Here is a 21,919-nt window from a genome sequence, read left to right as displayed (position 1 = left end):
TTATAAGCGGTTACGGCCGGTTACGGGCGGTTCAGGTGTTAATGAAATAATATAATTATACCTTTCACCGTTAAAAGAAAAAAATGGAATTTACTTTTTTTTCGTCACATAACAATTGCAAAATCGTAAAATATCATTTTTCTTCTTCTTCTTCTTGATGTTAACGACGCCTTTTCGGATACCATTGTTCGATAAATAATGTTACGGTCAAAGCTTTTGGAAAATATTTTTTAAAAAACTTTTTTTTAATTCATACAACAGCATTTCTCTTGGTGAATCCCACATCTGCTTATTGGAAGAATCGGCATCCATCCTTATTCCGGCAAGCAAAAAAGGGTCTTCCTGGGTTTAGAGGTGACTGACTTACTTTCAAGGAAGCCTGACAATTGCATTCAAACATGATGGTTCGGTTCAATTTCCTGTAGGTGTCGTGTACTTTTCTATTAAGCATACCCATGTAAGCGTTTTGCATATTTCTATGCGCAAAGACTCCACACTCTCGAGAGAAGGGGCATTTCACATACCATTCCATGTTAGAGAGGGCTTGAAATAATTCCAGTTTGCATGGATGGAAGAGACAACTGTTGAGGTCATACTGTTTCTCCACAAAACCAACCATCTGCCTCGAATTGCCCATGCAAGAAACAAAGGCGAAAGAAGAATAGTAAATGGAACTCAAAGATTACTAGTAGACGGCTACGACGCATAAACACGTACCGCCTACGAGTTTCAAGGATGTTTTTACCATGGCTGTCTAGATTGCTTCCCAAACCGTACCATGAGACACCCCATTCATCAGAATCAAACCATGCGTGATGTCCGGCAGAAAACCAGAATGAAAATCCAGCAACTAACCGCCTTAGGTTACAGAGTTAAGGAGATGTGGGAATGCGAATGGAATGGAATGCAAAAAAAACAGATCCTCAACTGAAAGCGTTCGTCGATAAACTCGACATCGTACCACCTCTCGACTCCCGAGAAGCCTTCTTTGGTGGTCGAACCAATGCCATTAAACTTCACCACAAAGTTGAAGAAAATGAAAATGAAAAGATCGAATATAGAGACATAATATCACTGTACCCATGTGCAAATTTGGAATGCGAATACCCCATCTGCCATCCCGAGTTCATTGACCAACCAAGAACAACAGACATCTCAAGATACTATGGATTGATAAAATGCAAAATTCTACCTCCCTATGAGCCGTACCATCCAGTTCTACCATGGAGGTACGAATCAAAACTACTCTTCCCGTGCGCAACAAAACATAAAACAAGCACTCCTAGAAAGAAGCGACAAGTGCCCCCATTCTGTCGAGGAAAGATGCCTCACAGGTACTTGGACAACCCTGGAACGACAAAAAGCTGTGGAAAAGAGGTACGTCATCATGTACATTTACGAAGTTTGGCATTTTAAACAAAAACCACAACAACTGTTTTCCCCTTACATCAAAACCTTCATAAAATTAAAACAGCAAGCTTCTGGTTGGCCTTCCGAATGTACCACCGAAGGAAAGAAAAGAAAGTATCTCGATGACTACAAACCGCATGAAGGAATAGAACTAGACCCCGCCAAAGTCGAAAAGAACCCCGGTCTACGTTCCCTCGCTAAACCAATGCTGAATTCTTTCTGGGGAAAGTTCGGGCAACGCCCTAACCAAACCCAAGTGACCACATGTGTCAAACCGTCAGAATTCTTCAACATCATCACTGATGACAGACAAGTAGTACACAGAATTGAAGTAGCTAATGAAGAAATGGTAGAAGTGTACCACACCTTTGAAGATGAATGCAAACCCGTTCAAACCAACGTAAACATCTTTATTGCATGTTTCACAACCAGTTATGCAAGACTAAAACATCGATCAAATTTTGAAGCCCACTAAATAGTTTTTTTCTATGATTTGTGTCGCTTTCATTTCGTTTCGTGCTACTAGATTTCAGCACTGTTCGTTTTTCTTCATAATTTTGTAAAGGATAATTTGGAAATCGTCGTCGTTTTTCCCCTTGTTTACAGAATATTCTTCTCGATTATGACAGTACATCTCTTTTGAGCACCACCTTCTTAGAGTTGAAATGCTTTTTGAACGGAATTATCAGGAGTTATGGCGAAACCATGTAGAAACTAAGTGACCCAACTATGGAGTTTTTTACGAGAGTTCTTATTTATCCGTGAAAGAATGAAATTAACTCAAACTAGTCACCAACGAAACGGTTTGACTTAGGAATAAGACTCCGTTTCTGTTTTACTTCTTTTTCGTTTTTGTTTAATTTAATTTTTTTAAAGGAATAAAGTCGTTCAAGACTGAATCAAATTAATTGATTTAGAAAGCTGTGCCGAAATCAAATTGATTGTCATTTTATTTCGAAGCGAGAACATGACTTTCTTGTCTTAGTTTTCACCAGCGCTGATCAAAAATTTCAAACATAAAAAAAAGTGCATACTTGAGCTATTCTCATTTTTTTTCATCTCTGACCTCAATTCGCAGAAAGTTTTCAATCATAGTAAAAACGACAATAACAACAGATAACACCGAATAATACAGTAGGTAAGCGCCGTGATATTTCATTTTGATAAACTTCAACATGAAGCAAGTTTAATTTATTGATGAATTGATTCATGATAAAATTAAAAGCGTCCCATTCTTAGAGTTTTCAAAGAACAGCCCTTTCGCTGTTTTAAGCCTTGCTCAATTACAAGTGTACTGAGCCCTAAAATCTTGGATCCGGCGTTTGCCAACGATTGTTTCCTTTCGGGAATGCAGCATAAATGAAGCGGTAAATTTTCCCAAAATACACCCAATAAACCAAAGGAAAGGACCAGGTTATCCTGGAAATGAGTTCTGAAATAATTCCTGATATAATTCCAAACAGCATTATCTCGTTTTTAAGCGCAAAATTTACGCAAATCCCAGGCGTTTTGATCGCGACGGTGAAACCAGCGTCCTGAAGTTGTTTGGGAAGAACGGCAACGTAGACACCGGAAGTCGAAATAGAGTCGTGTCCAGACTATCCGTGCGCTTTCCCTTTCTGAAATGACGTTCCCGTCCTCTTGCAAAACCACCCTAATTTCACCCTAATAATTTGAGCGGGGTGGGAGGACCTACAGTATGACAGTTTCCTTAGAAACTTCTCTACAAAATCGAATCAAAGTCACGCGATTCATGAATCGTCCGGCCCAGTCCTAATTTTACTCAAACAGTTGAACGTCTTCAATTATTGTAGGTTCTCAAGGATGAGGATGGCGACGTCAATTTTCGTCTTACTTGCCACATATCTTGGTAAGAAAAAATAGGTTGTGGTTATATAAGTTGGGGTTTTAATTTTTCACTTTTTCATCTCCTAGATGTGAAGCTTTTAAGCTTACATGAATGTAGTAACAAAGTGTCGTGTGCATCAATGTAGTTTGTCCTTAAGGGCTTTAATTTGCAACAGCACAGCTACTGAATCCAAGGCAAAGATCTTTTTTAAACTTATTGTGGTCAAGGAAATTCAAGATTGACTTTCTAATCACGAAGGAGACTGCATTCGGAAGAGCGCGCTGCCGAATTGGTCGTAGCTCGAATTCTGCTCTTTTATTTATTTAATCAATTATTTTATTCCCTGCGGCTAAATGCCCGGCAGTCAGGAATTCTCTCAGCGTCTTTGATATTGGTGCTTTGCCCACTCGTGAAATAATTTTCGACACTCGAAGAGAAATTTCGTATCTTCAAGCGGCCATGTAATATCCTTTATATAGGGTATATTATGAAGATAAAAAAGGATTTGAAGAAAGAGAGAAGTGAGTCAGATTTTCTTCTAATTCCTGACCAATATACTTTGATATCTTTTTAGTAACATGACATATGTGTACACCGTACTTCCGCAGGAGATGCTGATCGATTCAAATTCTGAGAAACTTTGTAACCTCAACCTGCCCAATACCAGTATAATATCAAGTTTTATAATAATATAAATTGTTGAGCAAAAGAGAAAAATATCAATATAATTTATTACTGCAATATTAAGGGATAATTTTTTGGCTTTAAGCCAGTCCAATATCTTCATCATTGTGAACAACTTGTAACATATTTGGTCTGTCTGGGATAAGCATGTGAATAAAAAAGACCAGTCATCAGAGAAATGTTTTTACTAGATTATGTGCATTTGGGAGGTCATTTAATTAGATATTAAAGAGAAGTGGACTTGGCAGACTTGAGAATGTACTTTGAGTACTGGCAAGGTCCTGTGACTAAATTATCTTCCTTTTTTCACTTTATAGGATTGATTTACCCATTTGTAATAAGTGTGCCTTGTAAGATGATTCATCATGCCCAAGATGACATTTTGAAGTTCTTTGAAGTGACTGATGGAAATGATGTCACATGGTTACATGCTGTCAACTCACCTGAGTTATTAGAACAGGGGCTGTCAGGCAAGACAATGATGTTGGAGGCAGATGTCTTGATGCGGAACAACATGGTGGATGGAACCCCTGTGATGGCCCATCCCCCAGCTGTAGACAGCAACCTAACCTTGCAAACTTTTCTGGAGAAAACAACCACCTCACTCAGCAAAGGAATCAAGTTGGACTTCAAGACAATTCAAGTAGTGGAACCTGCCTTAAAGATGATAAAAAATGTAACGTCTGGGCAACAGGTCACCAACCCAATTTGGTTGAATTCTGATATACTACCTGGTCCTTGCTATGATGAAGTTTGTGTTCCTGTGGACCATGAGAGGTTCCTGTCTCTGTGCAAAAGTTACTACCCCAATGCAACCCTTTCTATTAGCTGGACAACAGGAAATAATATGACAGCATCAAAAAACTACTACAACTGGTCCCAAGTTCTCCCAATGGGAAAACTTGTATCCCAGATTGCACAGCCAATCACCTTTCCTTTCCGTGCTAATCTTGTGCAAAGGTCATGGGATCAGCTTCAGTGGTTACTTGACTTGTCAGAAGAATTCACTGTGACAATCTGGTCTTCTACAACTGATAAGCTTGATCCTCTAGACCTTGTTGCTCTACGTAATAATGTGTCATTTAAAAGAATCTATTATGACCTTCCACCTGATCAGGAAAATGCCTTTGAAGATGCTCTAAAGTCCAACAGTGACATTGTTAAAAAGAAAGAGGCTTTTGAATGGAAAGCTTCAGCTGCAAAGGATTGCCAAGATGTTCTTGTTGGTCATAACAGTGTAATGTTTTCAGGACAGGGTGGAACAGTTGTTTCTGAGAAGACTCTGTACAAAGTATCAAATGGTGCATTCTCAGAATTTACAGGTAATGTTTCCTTCATCAAGCTTGATGGAGCTAGAGAGAGTGGAAGTGTTACCATCAAACTGCATGTTAAAGATGAAACTGGTGAGGCTGTACTCTCAGGTCAGGTAGTCTCGTTATTGCTGCACAGCGATGGCAACTTTCAACTCTCTATAGCTGAAAATGATATGAAGGAAGGATCAGTAAAAAGTGGTAAGGGTGAGTTCAACTTTAAAATCTCAGAAGATTCAACTGATACAGAAATGAGAACTGTCAAATGTGAAATTACTGCAAGGGAAAACCATGAAAGTAAAGCAACTGTTTCCTTGGATGTAAAAAGCGAGCCGGCTGGGGGTTATGCCTTAATCACCACAGGAGTACTGTCAGATGCAATTCTTGTGAGAGATGTTCACTTTGCAGTTGCACTGCCTGGGTTGGCAGGTTGTAGCTCCTTGAGGTGTTATTTTGGAATAATTTCACTTGTTTTGATGGCACTGTTTCATAGTTTTGTTTAGATATGAACAATAGTGACTTTGCCTAGAATCTTTTACTTATAGGTGGTAAACATACCAAGAGAACTCTAGACATCATTTAACTAAGGTAACTATACACCAGTTGCTGCTACTTGACCACAGTTTTGTCTAGGAAATGATTACTCTGAGAAATTGAAAAAAACGTTTGACAGGCAACTGAAAATTTTTTTGACCATCCATTAAGTTTGCTACTGCTATCTTGAAGTAACAGCTTTGCTTGAAAGTGTACCAATCCTGCAAAGTAAACAACTTGCAAGGTAGATATGCATGCATAAGCTCTATATGGTACATGCACAAGCTTTAAGGTCGCAGTGCCTTAGCATAATGGTTGGTAGAACAATATCTACAGGACATCAACATTCCTTAAATATTGGAATAATAAAGAAAAAAGATTTAGACGAGGGATGCACTCACAACAAAGATATATTAGTCCCAAACAAATTTTTTGTTTTTGGTTCCCTTTTAGTTAGATATTCTGTGCCAATGAAGGTAACCTTTATATGATGCAATTGTATACAAAGAGGGCTATAGAGGACACTGTCTTCTAAAGGTTTTCAAACTGATGATTTTGTAAACTTTGCCCCATTTACTAGGGATAGAATTCTAATGAACCAAACTCAATCAAACTGTTTTATTCCACTCTCTTATTCGCTTATTTACAATGGGTGTGTAAAAAGCTACTCTGCAAAATTTGTAAGAAATCACTCTCTTATATTATATTCTCTACATTGTGATTGGTTGTTGCTAAGTACTAATTTGAAAGGTTATTCAAGGTTGCATCGATCATGCAAACCAATCAATGTCCCAAAATCACTACAGGCAGTGCTTCCAGCTCTTGACATAATGTTCACACTCATCATCTGACACATGTCACAAAGTCTCCAACAATGGAGAGTACAACAGTAGGGTAATCATTTCTAAGAGAAAACTGCAGTCAACTACTAGTAATTAACACCAATTACTTCAAACTCAATTTAAATAGGCAATAAAGGTATTTGTACATCATGTTATTTAAAATCAAGAGATGGAAACAGTAGTTATAAAAGATATGTCTTCATATTAAAAGCTAGAGGAAGTGCAAATTTTCACACTTTTATGAATTTTAATTGGTTTCTCATTCATTTCAAGTAGTTACAATTATTAAATGCATTATTATTATTGTTATTATTATTACCATCATTACTTCAAATATGAGTTAAAAAGAAGCCTCTTACATCAGTATGAGGGCCTCTAAAAATTATCTGTAATGTTGTAGTTCTTCCTTGAATTTTGTTTCCTGATCTAAAGGCAGGTCATAAAAGATCCTTGTTTTGTCAGACACTCTATTACGCAGAGTGGCAAGGTCTTTCATGTTTGGAGTGTCAAAGTTTCCTGACCAGATTGTTAGGGTGTACTCATCGGAGAGACCAAGAAGCCATATTAACTGCTCTATTGAATTACCAATCAAATTGGCTCTAATTGGAAAAGTGATTGGCTGAGTCAAATTTGAGAGCAACTCTTTCATTGGCCAAATGAGATGCCAATCATAACCACCATTTTCTTTAGAAATATGATTGCCTGTAGTCCAGCCAACTGATAATGTAACTGAAGGGAAATATTTTGCACAGAGAGAAAGAAACACTTTTGGATCAACAGGATCATTACAGTCTGTATGACAGGGACCATGGAGGATATCTGCATTAAGCCATATCGGAATAGTTACACCATGCTGCTCTGTGATCTGATTGGTAAGAATTTTTAGTGAAGGCTCAATTGCAGCTGTTTCTTTAAAATCCAGCTTAAGTCCTTTACTCGAACCAACAGTTTTTTCCAGAAACCGAGTGAGTGAAAGATCACTGTCAGTGTTGGGTGGATGTGCCATTATTGGTGTTCCATCTTCGGGGCATAGAAGTATATCTGCCTCTAACATCATACTCTTTCCAGATAAGGCTTCCTTAAGCTTTAACTGACTGTTCACCGCATGAGCCCAGCTCAATTCCAAACCATCAGTTAGATCAAAGAACTTGAGAACATTTACTGCAGAAGTGTTTTGTGTGGTTCCAATCATGTCATCAATTGCTACTGCAGTTTTCAAATGGCCTGCTTCAACAACCTTTATGAAGAAAATTCAAGCAAATTTTAGTCAAACATCTTATCCATAAATCCAAACACAATCAAACATCAGCGAAATAAAGTTTACAGCCTGGTTGAAGTTGAACAAAGAGGGTAAGTCTCTAAAAAAACTATGGTGCTGCTTCGGTGGGAGAGTATAGCAGGTAATTTAGTTAGAAGATCCTCGCAGCTAAGAACACTACTGAAACTAGTAGTTGTAAGTAGGACCTGAAAAAAATTTCAGGCCCGTACGGGATTTGAACCCATGACCTCTGCGATACCGGTGCAGCGCTCTACCAATTGAGCTAACAAGCCAACTGGGAGCTGGTCAATGAATTGGGTACAAATAAACATCCGAGAGAATGAAGAATTAGATATATGAAAATTCATATATTTGCACTGCGGTAGAAAGATGAAATTAGAAGATCCTCGCAGCTAAGAACACTACTGAAACTAGTAGTTGTAAGTAGGACCTGAAAAAAATTTCAGGCCCGTACGGGATTTGAACCCATGACCTCTGCGATACCGGTGCAGCGCTCTACCAATTGAGCTAACGGATGTTTATTTGTACCCAATTCATTGACCAGCTCCCAGTTGGCTTGTTAGCTCAATTGGTAGAGCGCTGCACCGGTATCGCAGAGGTCATGGGTTCAAATCCCGTACGGGCCTGAAATTTTTTTTTTTTTTTCAGGTCCTACTTACAACTACTAGTTTCAGTAGTGTTCTTAGCTGCGAGGATCTTCTAATTTCATCTTTCTACCGCAGTGCAAATATATGAATTTTCATATATCTAATTCTTCATTCTCTCGGATGTTTATTTGTACCCAATTCATTGACCAGCTCCCAGTTGGCTTGTTAGCTCAATTGGTAGAGCGCTGCACCGGTATCGCAGAGGTCATGGGTTCAAATCCCGTACGGGCCTGAAATTTTTTTCAGGTCCTACTTACAACTACTAGTTTCAGTAGTGTTCTTAGCTGCGAGGATCTTCTAATTTCATCTTTCTACCGCAGTGCAAATATATGAATTTTCATATATCTAATTCTTCAGGTAATTTAGTGTTAACAACTGAGTTGAAAACGTATGCTGACCACCGCAAAGAGTAAAAAAGCTGACGTTTCGAGCGTTAGCCCCTCTTCGGAGTGGGCGGCTTTCCGAAAAACACTAGAACAAAAATTTATCTTCCAAATCGGTACTCTTAATCCCCACAGTATCGACGAGCGCTTTTCATTCAACTAATTTATTCTTGTTTTCTCGTCACCGTACTCCCACCAATAGCGTAGCTCCACTTTCTGCATATGAACCCACACACAACCCACAATTCCTCTAATCGAAGGGCTAACGCTCGAAACGTCAGCTTTTTTACTCTTTACGGAGGTCAATTTACGTTTCAACTCAATTGTTAACGCTAAATTACCTGAAGTTGAACAAGTTTACACATCTCTACCTCAATATCTTTTCGCGTACCACAAAAGTATACTAGACCTTATCTTCCGATGGTTGCAATACTTTTCGGGCGAACGGAACCGATAGAAAAAACACAAATAATACCACACCTAAAAAGAGAACTTTTCCATTTCGCATTATCTTCCTTTGTCGTGTTTTTCATTATTAGACCAGAGCGGCCATGTTGATAGTTACCAGACTGTTGGGAAAAAGTGAGAAGAGACTTGGCCGAGGAATAGAAACATGGCGGATGATACTGGGTAATGGACAATGCCGATGAGAGATCAAATTAACCTTAAACGATGGATAATACTTGTATTTCTTTTGATGATCTCTATGACTTTTCTATTTCTACAATTATTGTCTCTAAAAGCAATCGATAGTACGGTAAGCGCGTTTTTTAATTTAAAAATAAATGTCAACTCGTGCGACAAAAAGGTCAGCAGAGTTATGTCCGTCGCAGTAACTGCGTTACTAGCAAGTGCTGGCAGTTTTGAAGTCAGATAGCAGTTAGTCCTCATAGTATTTTTAAATTTCACCCGCAGCTGCTTTCAAGATTTCAAGCGTTAAAGAGCTTGCAGGGACTTCTTTCTAATCGTGGACGGAAGAATGATGTACTGGTATGTTGACACATGAGCCTTTCCACCCTAACATCACCATTCTAATCCTCCATACTACTCTCTATACATTTCCTAACGTGCTGACAAGGAGAATTTGTTTAACGATCAAGATGTCCTTCAGTTGATTATCATCTCGTTTATTCTCGTGACCTCAATATTTGATTCAGGGGTGATGATGTTGGGGAAATTACATGTAGATGCTAGTTACTTTTAGGGCTTCATGAGTTAAATGATTTTTTACATGTTTGTATTCATTTTATACTATTGTTGTTGTAATCATTATTCTCTGATAATGATAGTAATGATAATAATAATATCAATAATATGGATGATGAGGAAGCAAAAAGATAAATGATTGCAACAACAATATAAATTTAATGAAAATTTAAGTGGTTATTACAAATTTGAAGTAAGTAAAAGGAAAAACAGATGATGAGAAACTTTTCTGAGGAACTGAAGACTGCCATAGACCACATAAAAGGCCAGGCAGTTGCATTCACTTTCTCCTATAAACTTTCAAGGTTAGCAATTAGTGCTAAAACTCAGAGGGCCAGCTATTTAAACGAGATGTAACCCAAACCACACTTTTACATAATCAGTGGGCCTCAGGCTTTCTCTACAAGAGGGATGATTTCATTGACTAAATTTCCTTCCACTGTTAGCTTTTGACCCTCTCGACACTTTGCTCAAAAATAAATTTTCAGATAAATGGTCCAGCTATATTGAGGATTTTTAGGAGTCAGTTTTGTCAACAACAGCTAAACTTGTTTAAATAACCAACCCAGAATGATTCAACAGAAGGCTCAGTTATTAAATGGATTTGAACATGTTACTCCTGTAGATGGAACATGTAACTGAAACTCTTGGCACTCGACCAGGAGCTTTTTTTGGAGGGAAACTTGACAAAAAAACTAGGGACAGCCTTTCATGGACTGCAGTTTTGTCCAAAAGGAGTGCCATTGCTTTAAATTTTTTTTGATCTCTGAGGATTGATTAATACCCACTTGTAGCTACCTTTAATGATACCAATCCTTAGTCAAGCCTATAGATGGTTAAGATTAAAGATTAAGAAAGTTATGAAACAGTGTATTTTTCAGCTTCTCAGAAATCAATTCTCAGTAAGATGTGATTATCAGCATTAAAGAAAAGATACCTTTAAGATCTTGGGATTGCAAGGGATACTGATATTGACTATAAAAGAGCCATGTAACTTTTTTTCTCTAGAACCAGCTAGAGGTATTCACAGATGTTGGACAGAAACATGGAGCTCCATTATTTTTATTTCACCCGCTGTTATTTGACCCACAAGTATCTGAAGTGATCCAGCCTGAAACAAATGGATGTAGGCTGTTGTGTGGACATGAATGTTTTGTATTTGGTGTGATAAATTCAAAATGGGAAAAAGGACAGAGGAATTCACTTTCAACATTAATAGTGAGTATGTCAGTTTTTAACCCTTTAACTCCCAGATCAAATTTGTAATTCTCCTTACTGTCAATCATACAATTCTCACAATGTTAGTTCAGAGAATTTAGTATTGGATCAACTAATTATCCCCAAATTGATATCTGTCCTTATTCTCAGCACTTATCTGGTTGATATTGTATTGATATTGTAAGGAGAAATTCTGTCCTGGTCACTCATGGGAGTTAAAGGGTTAAGAATTTACATGTAGGTGTATACTGTGGAAGCAACCAATTGATCAGGCTGCTTGCTTTTATCTACATGACCTTTGATTTATTTTTATTTTGTCAGTCCCGTTTTATGTCAGGCCTCCACACCCAAGGTTTCCTTACTGCCTGTGATAAAGTTCCAGAACCATGGTTTGATTCAAGTAAAGATTTTTTGAGTATCAAGTCCATTTTATCTTCATGTAATATTACCAAGGCTGACGTAGTTATAAAGCTGGTCATATTTTATGACAGGAAATCTTATTTGTGGCGAGGACCTATTCAAGGAATTACTGCAGCTACATTGTTCAAATATCCTGCAGCTCATACCAGGTAAGCAGATGTAGAAACTTACCGCAAGTGTGATGTGTAAGGTATATGAAAGGAGGGAAAGAATGTATTAAATATAAATTTAATTTTGAGTAAGAGTGTACCAAAGAGACCTTTAAATCCTGACCCAATGAAGACAAACTATTTGTATTTTTCTTGCAAGTAAAGACAAGACATTTTTAGTTTTTACACCTTGTTCAATTAAAAAAAAAAAGACCTGTTATTGTTGCAAGGCAGGGAGGGGAGTGCTGGTATTATGGAAATTTTGATTTTAGACCTTTAAATCCTGACTCAGTTATAAACTATTTGCATTTTTCCCCCTGGTGAAGACAAGAAATTTTTAGTTTTATGCTTTTTCAATATATTGAAAGAATTAAAAAACTGTAATTTTTGCTTGGAGGGGAGGGGAGAATTATGGAAATTTTTAGTGGAGACCTATAAATCCAGACCCAGTTAAGGCAAACTATTTATATTTTTCTCCCTGGTGAAGACAAGATATTTTTTTTATACCTTGTTCAATACATTAAAAAAGTATTATTTTTGCCAGGAGGGGAAGGGAGTATTATAGAAATTTTGAGAAGGAGCATGTTACCAAGACCTTTAAATCCTGACCAATTGAAGAAAAATATTCTTTATTTTTTATACCTTGTTCCTGACAAAAAACTGTTATTGGTTATGTTGTAAGTATCAACCTTATCCACATTCACATAGCAAGTGATATAACAAAGTACATATATAACTAACCCAACACCAAACAAAGGCTGGTAATTTCTCTAATCACCGAAAAAATGACATAGTTATGTTAGCTACCATTCTTCTGACATTATTTAATTGCAGGTATAATATTTCCACACAATCACATTAATAATATTCCCTTTAACTTTAACACCTCTAATTTATGTTTGAAAGGTTCCCCATTGTGGAAAAAGTTATCGATGGAATACCCATCAGTATTCCTGCTGATCTAAAGAAGCTTACCTCAGAGACTAGCCAGTCGCAATTTACAGGTTGTAATCTCAGTAATGCTCAAGCATATTATGGCAAATATGGAAGAGATGTTTCCCAGGATGCAGTCCTTTTTAAAAAGAAAGCATTCGAAGTTTTGTCCACAGCCATCAATACTCTGGATCGCCTGGGTGTTAGATTTTGGCTTAGCAGTGGAACATGTTTAGGTAAGAAAAGTCATGGGAGATTTAACGAAACCAAGATGAGTTCAAGATTATAGTCTTAAAACTTTTTTTTAAACTTGCTCCCTTGTTTACACCCCATTCCCCTGCCTTTCTTTCAATTTTCTACATGTACCATTCTCTGACATTTATTCCTTTAGTAGTCTTACCTTCTTTGTCCTGTTTGTTACTTTTGTAGCCTATGAATTAACCCTTAAACTCCTAAGATCTCATTAGTAATTCTCCTTACTGTCTGCTAAATTATTCTTATTATGTTAGTTTGGAGAATTTGGTATCAGATCAATTAGCAAGCCCATAATTGATATTTTTCTTTATTCTTATCACTTGTCTGCATTATATTGTATAGATATAGTAAGGAGAAATTCTTTCTTGGTCACTCATGGGAGTTAAGGGTTAACTAATTCAAACAATTATATACAGTCTGTCAAAAAATTCTGAGGCTTTTCCAGCCTTTTCAAAAAAAAATTTGCTCAAGAAGAAAGTTCTTTGTGAATTTTCGAAGCAACTATTGTTTGGATCCATCCAAACTTTTTGCAGAATAATTTCTGGTGCCGTTCAGCACATTTTGTTCTTTCAGCATGTGTAGGTTAATTCTTCTCTTATGTAATGTTAAGGACTTTTTCTTTTTGTATTCCAACTAATGTTTTATAACATGTCAATAAAGGGACTGTCTCAATGTTTTTTAAAATATTTGTATTCTCTTCTCACAAATCTTAAGGTTGGTTCAGGCAGTGTGATATTATTCCCCATAGTAAAGATGTTGACCTTGGTATTTGGATCAAGGACTATAATTCACTTCTTATAGCTGAATTTGAAAAAAGTGGACTGCTTTTAAAACACAGATTCGGCCGGGTAAGCTTTACTTTAGTTTAACTTTCTCAAGGGTTCACATGAAACAAACAAGATTTTCTAGTTTACAAAACATGTTTCGACATTACTCATTTTGTCTTTAGTGGCAAAATAATGCTTGTTTTTACGTGTTACAATTTGAATTCATCTTTACAAATGTGTTCTTGAATTACGCTTAAGAGGCAGAGATTTTTATTTACCTCATTATTTTATGAGATAAAGGTGCTCTGGATTTCCAGGCTAGTGTAATGCCCGAAGCGCTGTTGGTAAACCGTATTTTTATACAACATAGACTTCAATTTGTTTGGTTTTTTTTTGTATTTTTTTTAACTTACCCATTCTTCCTCTGTTCTGTTTAGATAGACGATAGCTTTGAGTTATCCTTTAGAACAGAAGAGGATTATGTGAAGTTAGATATTTTCTTTTTCTACGAAGAAAAGGAATACATGTGGAATGGTGGAACACAGGCTAAAACGGGGAAAAAATTCAAGTAAGTTATCAGTAAGATGGCTACCAAATCCACTTTGTAAATACGAAGTCTGGTTTATTTGCCCGCGGTGGATAAATTTTTGCCAGGCTAATTTGAGCCCTGAAATTTTATGAGTTTTCAGGTTTGATAGCCGATAGTTTTAGTTTTGGGAAGAAATTGAAGGGAAGAATAATTTTAGATAAGGATCAATAAAGATGAAGTTTAAAAAAATGTAGCACAAAGCAAGACGTGCTTACCTGGTGCCTTGAACTGCAACAACATTGACGGAAATTCTGATGGAAACAACGGATTTAGATTTAGGACAAGGTGAATTTGAGCAGAGCCTTTTTTTTTAGGCATATTTTCAGTATAAAACTATGGGTGTTCATGTGAGTATTGCAAGCAGGGATGATAAAATAAGCTTACCTTTAAAAATGAAAGTTTCCATGGCTTCCCAGGAAGCGAGTGATTGTTTCTCGTTTTCCCGCGCTTAGTGCGGGTTGCAAATTTTTTTCGCGCTCTGCTACATCTGAGCGACATTTCACATTTGCAAATATGAAATGTGGCTTTGACATAAAGGAGACGCTAGGGAAAATATCTACACTAGAGCAACTACAACAAGTATTCCGTTGAATAATATTCACCTCGCAAATAATTTGTATATAACAGGCAGACGTGAAAAGTAATTTATATCTTTTTCCTTCATTTCGCCCAAAGGTACATCTTTCCAAAATTTACTCTTTGTTGGACAGAGTTTCTCCTAATGAAGGTGCGAATTCCTTGTGAAACAGAATCTTATATCATGGCAAACTACGGCAGGAATTGGCAAATTCCAATCAAAGAATGGAACTGGAAGGAAAGCCCGCCGAATGTGCGAGAGAATGGCCAGTGGGACGAGAAGGACTGGGATGAAGTAATTCAACTGTTTTGAGACTTCGATGGGGAAATATTTATGAGTCACTTTTTGTATTTCTGTCAATAATTTATAATTAAAAAAACACAACATCTGATCGTTTTAAATAGAGCTGCATGACCATTGCATCAAAAACACTAGTTCTCCATTAAAAAGAAATTGGTTTGGTCGTAGTTAGGGTCCTTCATTTTCCCTTGCAAAAATAAATTTTAGTAAAAATTAAGAACACATATAGAACAAAACAAAACAGAAAAAGACAGCAAACTAAAAAAGGAAAAGTATAATACACAAAACCAAAATGAAAACAAACATACATAACACAACTGAAACAATAATGTCATCACTTGTTATCAATGTTTACCCAAATTGCTGAGATACTGTTGGTATGCTCATAAGATGAAAGTAAACCAACAACTCTCGTTCGTCTGAAAGGCTAATGCAAGGAATCTCACTTTATAAACTATACACTGTATACGGAAATCTCATTTACCTCAAATATTCAATCATATGTCGAAAGTGCGAGAGATATCTCATAAGATCGCTTTGGTTTTGAATTGGTAGGCTCTGTGATTGGTTCAGAATTTCGCGCCACACTCGCATCCATTTAGAGGCCGATCGTGCACCAAACGTGACATCACTTGTGTTTTACGGCGCACGAAGCTATTATGTGACCATCCTCTGCTTACTTTCCTTCTTATTGGCTCTTTCATTGGCTGCCTTTTTTGACTTTATGACAGCCAGAGTCACCGTTTGCACCCTAACATCAATACGCAGACTCTCTTTACCGTTCTCAATGCATTTTCCAGGGTGCAGACCAGGAGAATTTGATTAACAATCAGTAGCTCTTTCAGTAATTATGTTCTCTTATTCTCACAACCTTTTAAAATGTGTGGGTGACATTTTGGGAGAAATTAGATGCTAGTCACTCGTAGGGGTTGAAAGGTTAAGATCGCTCCTGATAAAACAAAGAAATACACGAAAAAAAATAATATATTGGATTCTTCTTTTATTCTTACTCTGAATTAAAAGTAAAAGGTAAACCAGCTACGAAATGATGGCGACAAGAATTTCGTATAAATATACTCTTTCAACATTGCATTCAGCGGTAACCTTTGCACCTTCGATAACCTGCTGAGATCCTTTACGCATGGTTCGTTTCGTAAGGATTTCTAATTTCAATTTTTCTATTTCAATCGAGAAACCTGCAGTCAAACCTGGATAGTACTTGAATCTTGATCGCGTCAAAGTTCCAAAAGTGTAAATCCCTGCGGAACCAACTTTTACGAAGGCTGACAGCCACCAACCGCTAACGAATGAAAAGTGATAAAGTTATGGTAATGTGGGAGACTTAAGCTAATAAAAGATTTAGAAATATCAATCACCAAGGTAAAATTAAAACTCCTGCCGGGCCTGCAAGGAGAATCATGGTAGAAAATGGTGTAACTAAGGCGTGGGAAGGTGAAGAAGAGAGGCATTGACGTTATGTACCTCTCTCTTGTCCAACTCCCATATGAAAATGATAGTATTTCATGGCGCAAATAAGTAATGATAATGACTCAAATTCTACTAAGACACAGCCAGAACACGACTTCCCTTGTTGTAACTTTATGCCTATGCCTATGCCTCTTCACTGTTAGATAAGTGTTCGATTCCGTCCGTTGTCCTCAGATAAAAAGGAGACTTGTGGCTGCACTTACAAAATCTTCAAGAGTGTGTAAGTTTCTGACTCACTTACTTATCAGTAACACTCACACATAACGCAAACTAGTTTGACTACGCATATGCAAAAAAAATCTGAAAAAAGTTTATTTCCGAAGAAACACATATTTTTTTGTCCCTGTTTAATTTAGCGAGCAAGACGTGCTGTAAATCTGTAATTTTATATCTCCTTGAGGAACATTGTCGGAGGAACATCAAATTAGCTCAATAATGTTCATAGAGAAAAACAAGTAATGTTTTCATTTTAAATACTAAATTTTTTGCGCTTTTGTAAACTTCCTATGTTAAATAAAATATGATATGTTTTTTTAGTTCAAGTTAACATCGTACCCAGTTTCTACTTTTCACACAGGCACCCCACTTTCCCTAAATAGAGAGAGATCTGGGTGCGACATGTTAGAATTCATCCATGATACATCACATTTCGCCAAATACTTCTTTTAAATCGTCAAGGTACCCCTTCAAAGTTTTGATAATGTAACCGTTCTTATTCTCCTCCAGAAACCTCCGAATAAACGGGACTTCGTCTTGCTGACCCTCGATAAATTTTTCAAAGAACATTTTATTAATGGCAGTCATTTTCTGGCGTTTGAGTATAGTGTTGTTCTCCGTTATCCAATTGAGAGGCTGCTGATCACCGAAGACTTTGTCGTAACTCAGTACGACGTCTTTCTCCACGCGTAAAAGCTCGATGATTCGACCAATGATTACGCCCGAGGGAAGCAGGTCGAGCACGGGATCTGTCGACACTGGCTTCCCGTTTGAATCCCGCACCAGTCTCCGTGCGATCTCAAAGAGTAGCATAAAGTGGAGTTCGTTCATGGGACTAACCGCATTAAATAACGCAGACTTCATGCCTTTGATATTCAGTTTATGCGTCATGTCACCAAGCCCTTTGCTTGTCACGCCACTCTTAGCCAGTAACGCGCACATTTCATGGTAAGAGTAATACTTCAATCTGCCAACGACTTTAATCAGCCCATGTCCAGGATAGAGTGCTGTGGGCATGAGCTCCACCTTAAACTTTTTATCAGCCGCAAACTTGAAGTAGTAAGGACCACTGTCTATTTCACGGTACTCCATGATGATCGTGCGAAGAAGATTTACAATGGCTGCTCCACTCATTCCCATAATTGCAAAGGTGTACTTGTTGGTGCTTTCCTCCAGAAAGTTGGACAGGTCAATTTGCTTGGCATTTTTCACAAAGAACAGTTCGTTCGCTTCACTTTGACGTTTTATCTCCTCTTTCATAGCCTTAGTCTTGTCCTTCCAACCTTCCATCCCCCATTCCAACTTCACTACGTCTTTTGCCTCCCCCATCAGTGTTAAATTATCTCAACCTGGAAGAGATCATGAAAAAAAATTATTAAATACAATAACTCCGCAAGTAAGCGGCCGGGTTGCTCAGCAAGATTCAAAATGGCGGCGTCCATTTTCGAATTCTCAGCAATTTGAAACCTATCATTGTAGACGTGATAGGCCACTCTCAGGAATCTCAAAACTAGGTCAATGCCATAATTGCACATACTCTTATTTAATTGCAGAGATAAAAATGGTATGGTATCTGGAGCTTGCATCTCTTCCAATGCTACAGGCATTCTGATTGGTGTTTACTAAGACCGACTAACGAAAACGCATTGTGGGCGTTTTCATCTTGTTTTGCTCTTTTCTATTGAGAATTGACAAAGTTGTGGTCCAAAATTTAATTTTAAAAGCCATTTTAGAGTAGAAGAGGCGGAGCATTTTAATGAAGGTTGTGATCTATGGCAGAGATGCCAACCTCTAGAGATCTCAAATCTGAAGATTTTTTTTCGGACCAGCACCCCCCCCCCCCGACCGAATTCGCCAATGTGACCACCCCCTAGAAAATTTCTTTCTTGATTTGGACCCCTTACCCCCCCTCTCCCCCACCGATCGATTTCGCGGGAAAAACTTGGATCTATCTGTCAGGGACTTCAGTTGGTTAAATATTCATCCAATCAGACTCGCTTATATAGGAGTAACAAAGAAGAAACTCTCTTCTTTTTGTTTGCAACGAACAAAGTGCATCACGCAAGAAAATGAGGCCAGAAACCGTAATACAAGCATAAGAATCTAGATCATTTTTTAATTTTGGAACATATGGAGCTCAAATCTTAGTTTTTTGTGGGCAACTGATCCAATCTTACTTTTATCCGGGAGTTTTGGTCACCCGTACGGGAGAGCGGGAGATTGGCTCTGTATCCGGAAGTCTCCCGGATAATCCGGGAGAGTTGGCATATATGCTATGGTAAATCGCGCCAAACACGTTTCTTCTCAATTTCACTTGCAGACGGAAACCTCTTTCCCATTCTAACGGCATCCAGTATGTCTGTGCTTTGTTTGTAACTATGTATACGAAAGCACTTAGCCAAGCCAAGAGACTATTACATTATCTTTACCTAGCACAATATTGATGAAATAACTTGTGAAACGACGAAGAGACTGATTATTTTTCCAAATCAATTTTTATGCTACGTTAGCGAAATTTTACGCCTGGAACCCCTCCATCCCACCAACTCACCGAAATGAATCCTCGTGTGGAAGAACCCTTACCCCTACCCCTACCCCTACCCCTACCCCTACCTCTCTTCTACGCCTAATACGACGAGAAAGTTAATAACCTTTTCATGAATAACCTCTTGACTGAAGTAGATTCAAATCAAACATCTAGTAACTATTGTCGCAAATTAATTATTCATTTAAATTTTCATTTTCGTAAGTAATAAGTCCGCCAGGATTTCAACCAAAATTACGCATTAGTGATTACTTGTGCTTCTTTTGCACACATGAATTTTCTATCAACCAATCGTGTTATTTCAGATAATTGTAATAAAATACATATCAAGATACTTACTAAACAGACAAAGTCCAGTCACGTTGATAGTTTTGTCTACGGTGATGCGCACGCGCATAAATGTTGGAGGATTTTGGTGGGATCACGTGGTTTTCAGGGGGAACGGAATGGGAGTCAGTCGTCACTAACAGAGTATAAAGGTGAGACTGACGAAAATTGACAGCCCTGATTAAATGCCATTGGAAGGGGAGTCATAAGAACATTACAGAACTTTTTGGGGGTAATCAGGTAAATTTCGCATTGACACAAGTAAAATCTTCCAACCTTCTCTCCCCCCCCTCCCTCCCACTCAGGTGATAAATAATGACCAGTCTCTAAATGAAGTTAACACCTGTTATGTGGTTGAAATATTCCGGATTTTTAAACGAGTATTCACTATTATTATTTAGACCCATTTCAGAATTCAGTTCGAGAGGGTTTTTCGCGAAATACATCGACATACACAGACACTTAGTTATATGTTCATTATATGGCAAATCCTAGAGCCATACAACTGTTTTTATCGAACGTTTTGGATCTTTTAACACGTACATCAATTACAAGAGTGACAATTATTTTCAATATTTCAGTTATTTTCACTGCGGTTGTTCTAATATCCTTCGCGTTACCGAATTGTGTTGAATACCGTAAAAAATTTTTGCTCACCGTTGTTTTAGGTCTTTTAAAACCGAGCTTGATATATGTTGCTTTTCAAAAAATAGCCTTACAAGGAACTATGCTTTCTCACTGTTTTCAATGCACGTAAAACAGCGTGGTCACACCAAACAAAGAAAGTTTTGAACAGTGAAATACTAATCAAGAAATTGCGGAGAAGCCTCTTATTTATCTCATTTATGGTCATTTTTTATTCATATCACTGTTAAAAAGTTGTGCCTCTTAGCAGAAGTTGCGATAAAAATGGCAAAATAAACGAATGATGTCGGCAGATGTTCCATGCGAAGTACACCAGAGCTCATGTAGTAATGCTGTATTTATGATAGCGTGTCCATCTACGGTAATAACCCATCCAGAGGCTTCAAACTGGTCACGGAACATAAGTGATACCCTAACGTACACCACGCCTAATTTTAGCGGTGGAAAGACTATTCATTTAAGTTATATAAAGCCAAATTTACAACGTTTTGATTCCCGTCTTTAAATCGCGTCAATTTTTGCCTTCGATATCAAAACTAATTTATTTCACTCATAGAAAAATTCTGCCTGGATCTGTTCCCCTAAAACGTTGCATCCCTTTAAAATACGTCATGGATGACTTTCTTACGCTCATTGAAATAAATCTTACCTTGATTTTTCTCGAAGGGAAACGAAAAAATAAAAGCTTGACTTCGTAGATTCAGCCAGCCTTTGATGAGTTGTAACAATAAGAGAACAGATGCAAGCACGAGGTCATGGCTGAAACAAAAGCGTCGATCTTCTGAGGTGTGTTTTTGTTTTGATTATCACATGATGCACACTTGCGCTCTCTGATCTGACGAGGTAGTTACGGGATTGGACGTATTACTGAAACGTCGGATATAATTAATGCCTGTTTTATCTTTCAGTACAGCATCCAAGTTTGCTAGCGCACACACAACATTTTAGTTTGTAGGCACCCTAATAAAAAACTATACTGTAGCTGAGTGCTGATGAATTAATTTTTCACTAGTCTTGTTTAACATAATTAAGTTGGTGTTACATTCAATGACCCGTACAGTCGGGAGGAGCTTGCGTAACGTTGCTATCTGCTATCACAGAAACTCTGTTCTTCACCTGTACTCCTTTCGATTACCTTTCTGTTTTTTATTGATCAGATTAAAATCATCTTTTTCTGCAAAAATTGGAAACACTTTAATTTTGGTCTGAACGCGTCAGGTTTCGGAATGAAATAGAACAGTCTACATTGTGAGAAGGGAGGGCATACACCAGCGGAGATCTTGTACAAGGAACCGGAGCATGGCGCCCTAGATTATTCATTATCTGTTTTTCATCGTTACTTCTTT

At 37.6% G+C, this 21,919-nt stretch overlaps 4 protein-coding genes and 1 pseudogene across 6 annotated transcripts; 3 read left to right on the top strand and 2 right to left on the bottom strand.

Annotated features, from left to right (window-relative positions):
• The first annotated feature begins 568 nt into the window (after nucleotides 1-568).
• On the top strand, nucleotides 569-1,885 carry LOC136277201 (uncharacterized; annotated as a pseudogene).
• A 1,146-nt stretch (nucleotides 1,886-3,031) lies between these two features.
• LOC131783709 (protein FAM151A-like) lies at nucleotides 3,032-6,938 on the top strand. Its single transcript, XM_059100469.2, has 2 exons — nucleotides 3,032-3,280; nucleotides 4,261-6,938. Exons 1-2 carry the CDS (start codon nucleotides 3,235-3,237, stop codon nucleotides 5,754-5,756), a joined length of 1,542 nt encoding a protein of 513 aa, XP_058956452.2. The 5' UTR covers nucleotides 3,032-3,234; the 3' UTR covers nucleotides 5,757-6,938.
• LOC131783711 (protein FAM151B) lies at nucleotides 6,844-9,506 on the bottom strand. 3 transcript variants are annotated; one of them, XM_059100473.2, is made up of 2 exons: nucleotides 9,419-9,506; nucleotides 6,844-7,866 (listed from the first exon to the last, which is right to left on the bottom strand). In XM_059100473.2, the coding sequence occupies exon 2, from the start codon at nucleotides 7,819-7,821 to the stop codon at nucleotides 7,012-7,014; it is 810 nt and encodes a 269-aa protein (XP_058956456.2). In that variant the 5' UTR covers nucleotides 7,822-7,866; nucleotides 9,419-9,506; the 3' UTR covers nucleotides 6,844-7,011. The 3 variants fall into 3 exon arrangements, with proteins under 3 accessions (XP_058956456.2, XP_058956455.2, XP_058956457.2); XM_059100472.2 differs by having other exon boundaries at nucleotides 9,348-9,484; XM_059100474.2 differs by having other exon boundaries at nucleotides 9,310-9,437.
• A 17-nt stretch (nucleotides 9,507-9,523) lies between these two features.
• LOC131783710 (ribitol-5-phosphate transferase FKTN-like) lies at nucleotides 9,524-15,443 on the top strand. The gene is made up of 8 exons (XM_059100471.2): nucleotides 9,524-9,695; nucleotides 9,854-9,928; nucleotides 11,153-11,362; nucleotides 11,684-11,931; nucleotides 12,838-13,100; nucleotides 13,834-13,967; nucleotides 14,324-14,454; nucleotides 15,151-15,443. The coding sequence occupies exons 1-8, from the start codon at nucleotides 9,579-9,581 to the stop codon at nucleotides 15,362-15,364; spliced, it is 1,392 nt and encodes a 463-aa protein (XP_058956454.2). The 5' UTR covers nucleotides 9,524-9,578; the 3' UTR covers nucleotides 15,365-15,443.
• An 882-nt stretch (nucleotides 15,444-16,325) lies between these two features.
• LOC131783712 (uncharacterized) lies at nucleotides 16,326-21,529 on the bottom strand. Its single transcript, XM_059100476.2, has 2 exons — nucleotides 21,223-21,529; nucleotides 16,326-18,405 (listed from the first exon to the last, which is right to left on the bottom strand). Exon 2 carries the CDS (start codon nucleotides 18,383-18,385, stop codon nucleotides 17,483-17,485), a length of 903 nt encoding a protein of 300 aa, XP_058956459.2. The 5' UTR covers nucleotides 18,386-18,405; nucleotides 21,223-21,529; the 3' UTR covers nucleotides 16,326-17,482.
• Nucleotides 21,530-21,919: the final 390 nt, after the last annotated feature.

Source organism: Pocillopora verrucosa, chromosome 12 (assembly GCF_036669915.1).
Source record: "Pocillopora verrucosa isolate sample1 chromosome 12, ASM3666991v2, whole genome shotgun sequence".
NCBI classification, from domain to species: Eukaryota; Metazoa; Cnidaria; class Anthozoa; order Scleractinia; family Pocilloporidae; genus Pocillopora; species Pocillopora verrucosa.
This window is presented reverse-complemented; position numbering and strand designations above follow the sequence as displayed.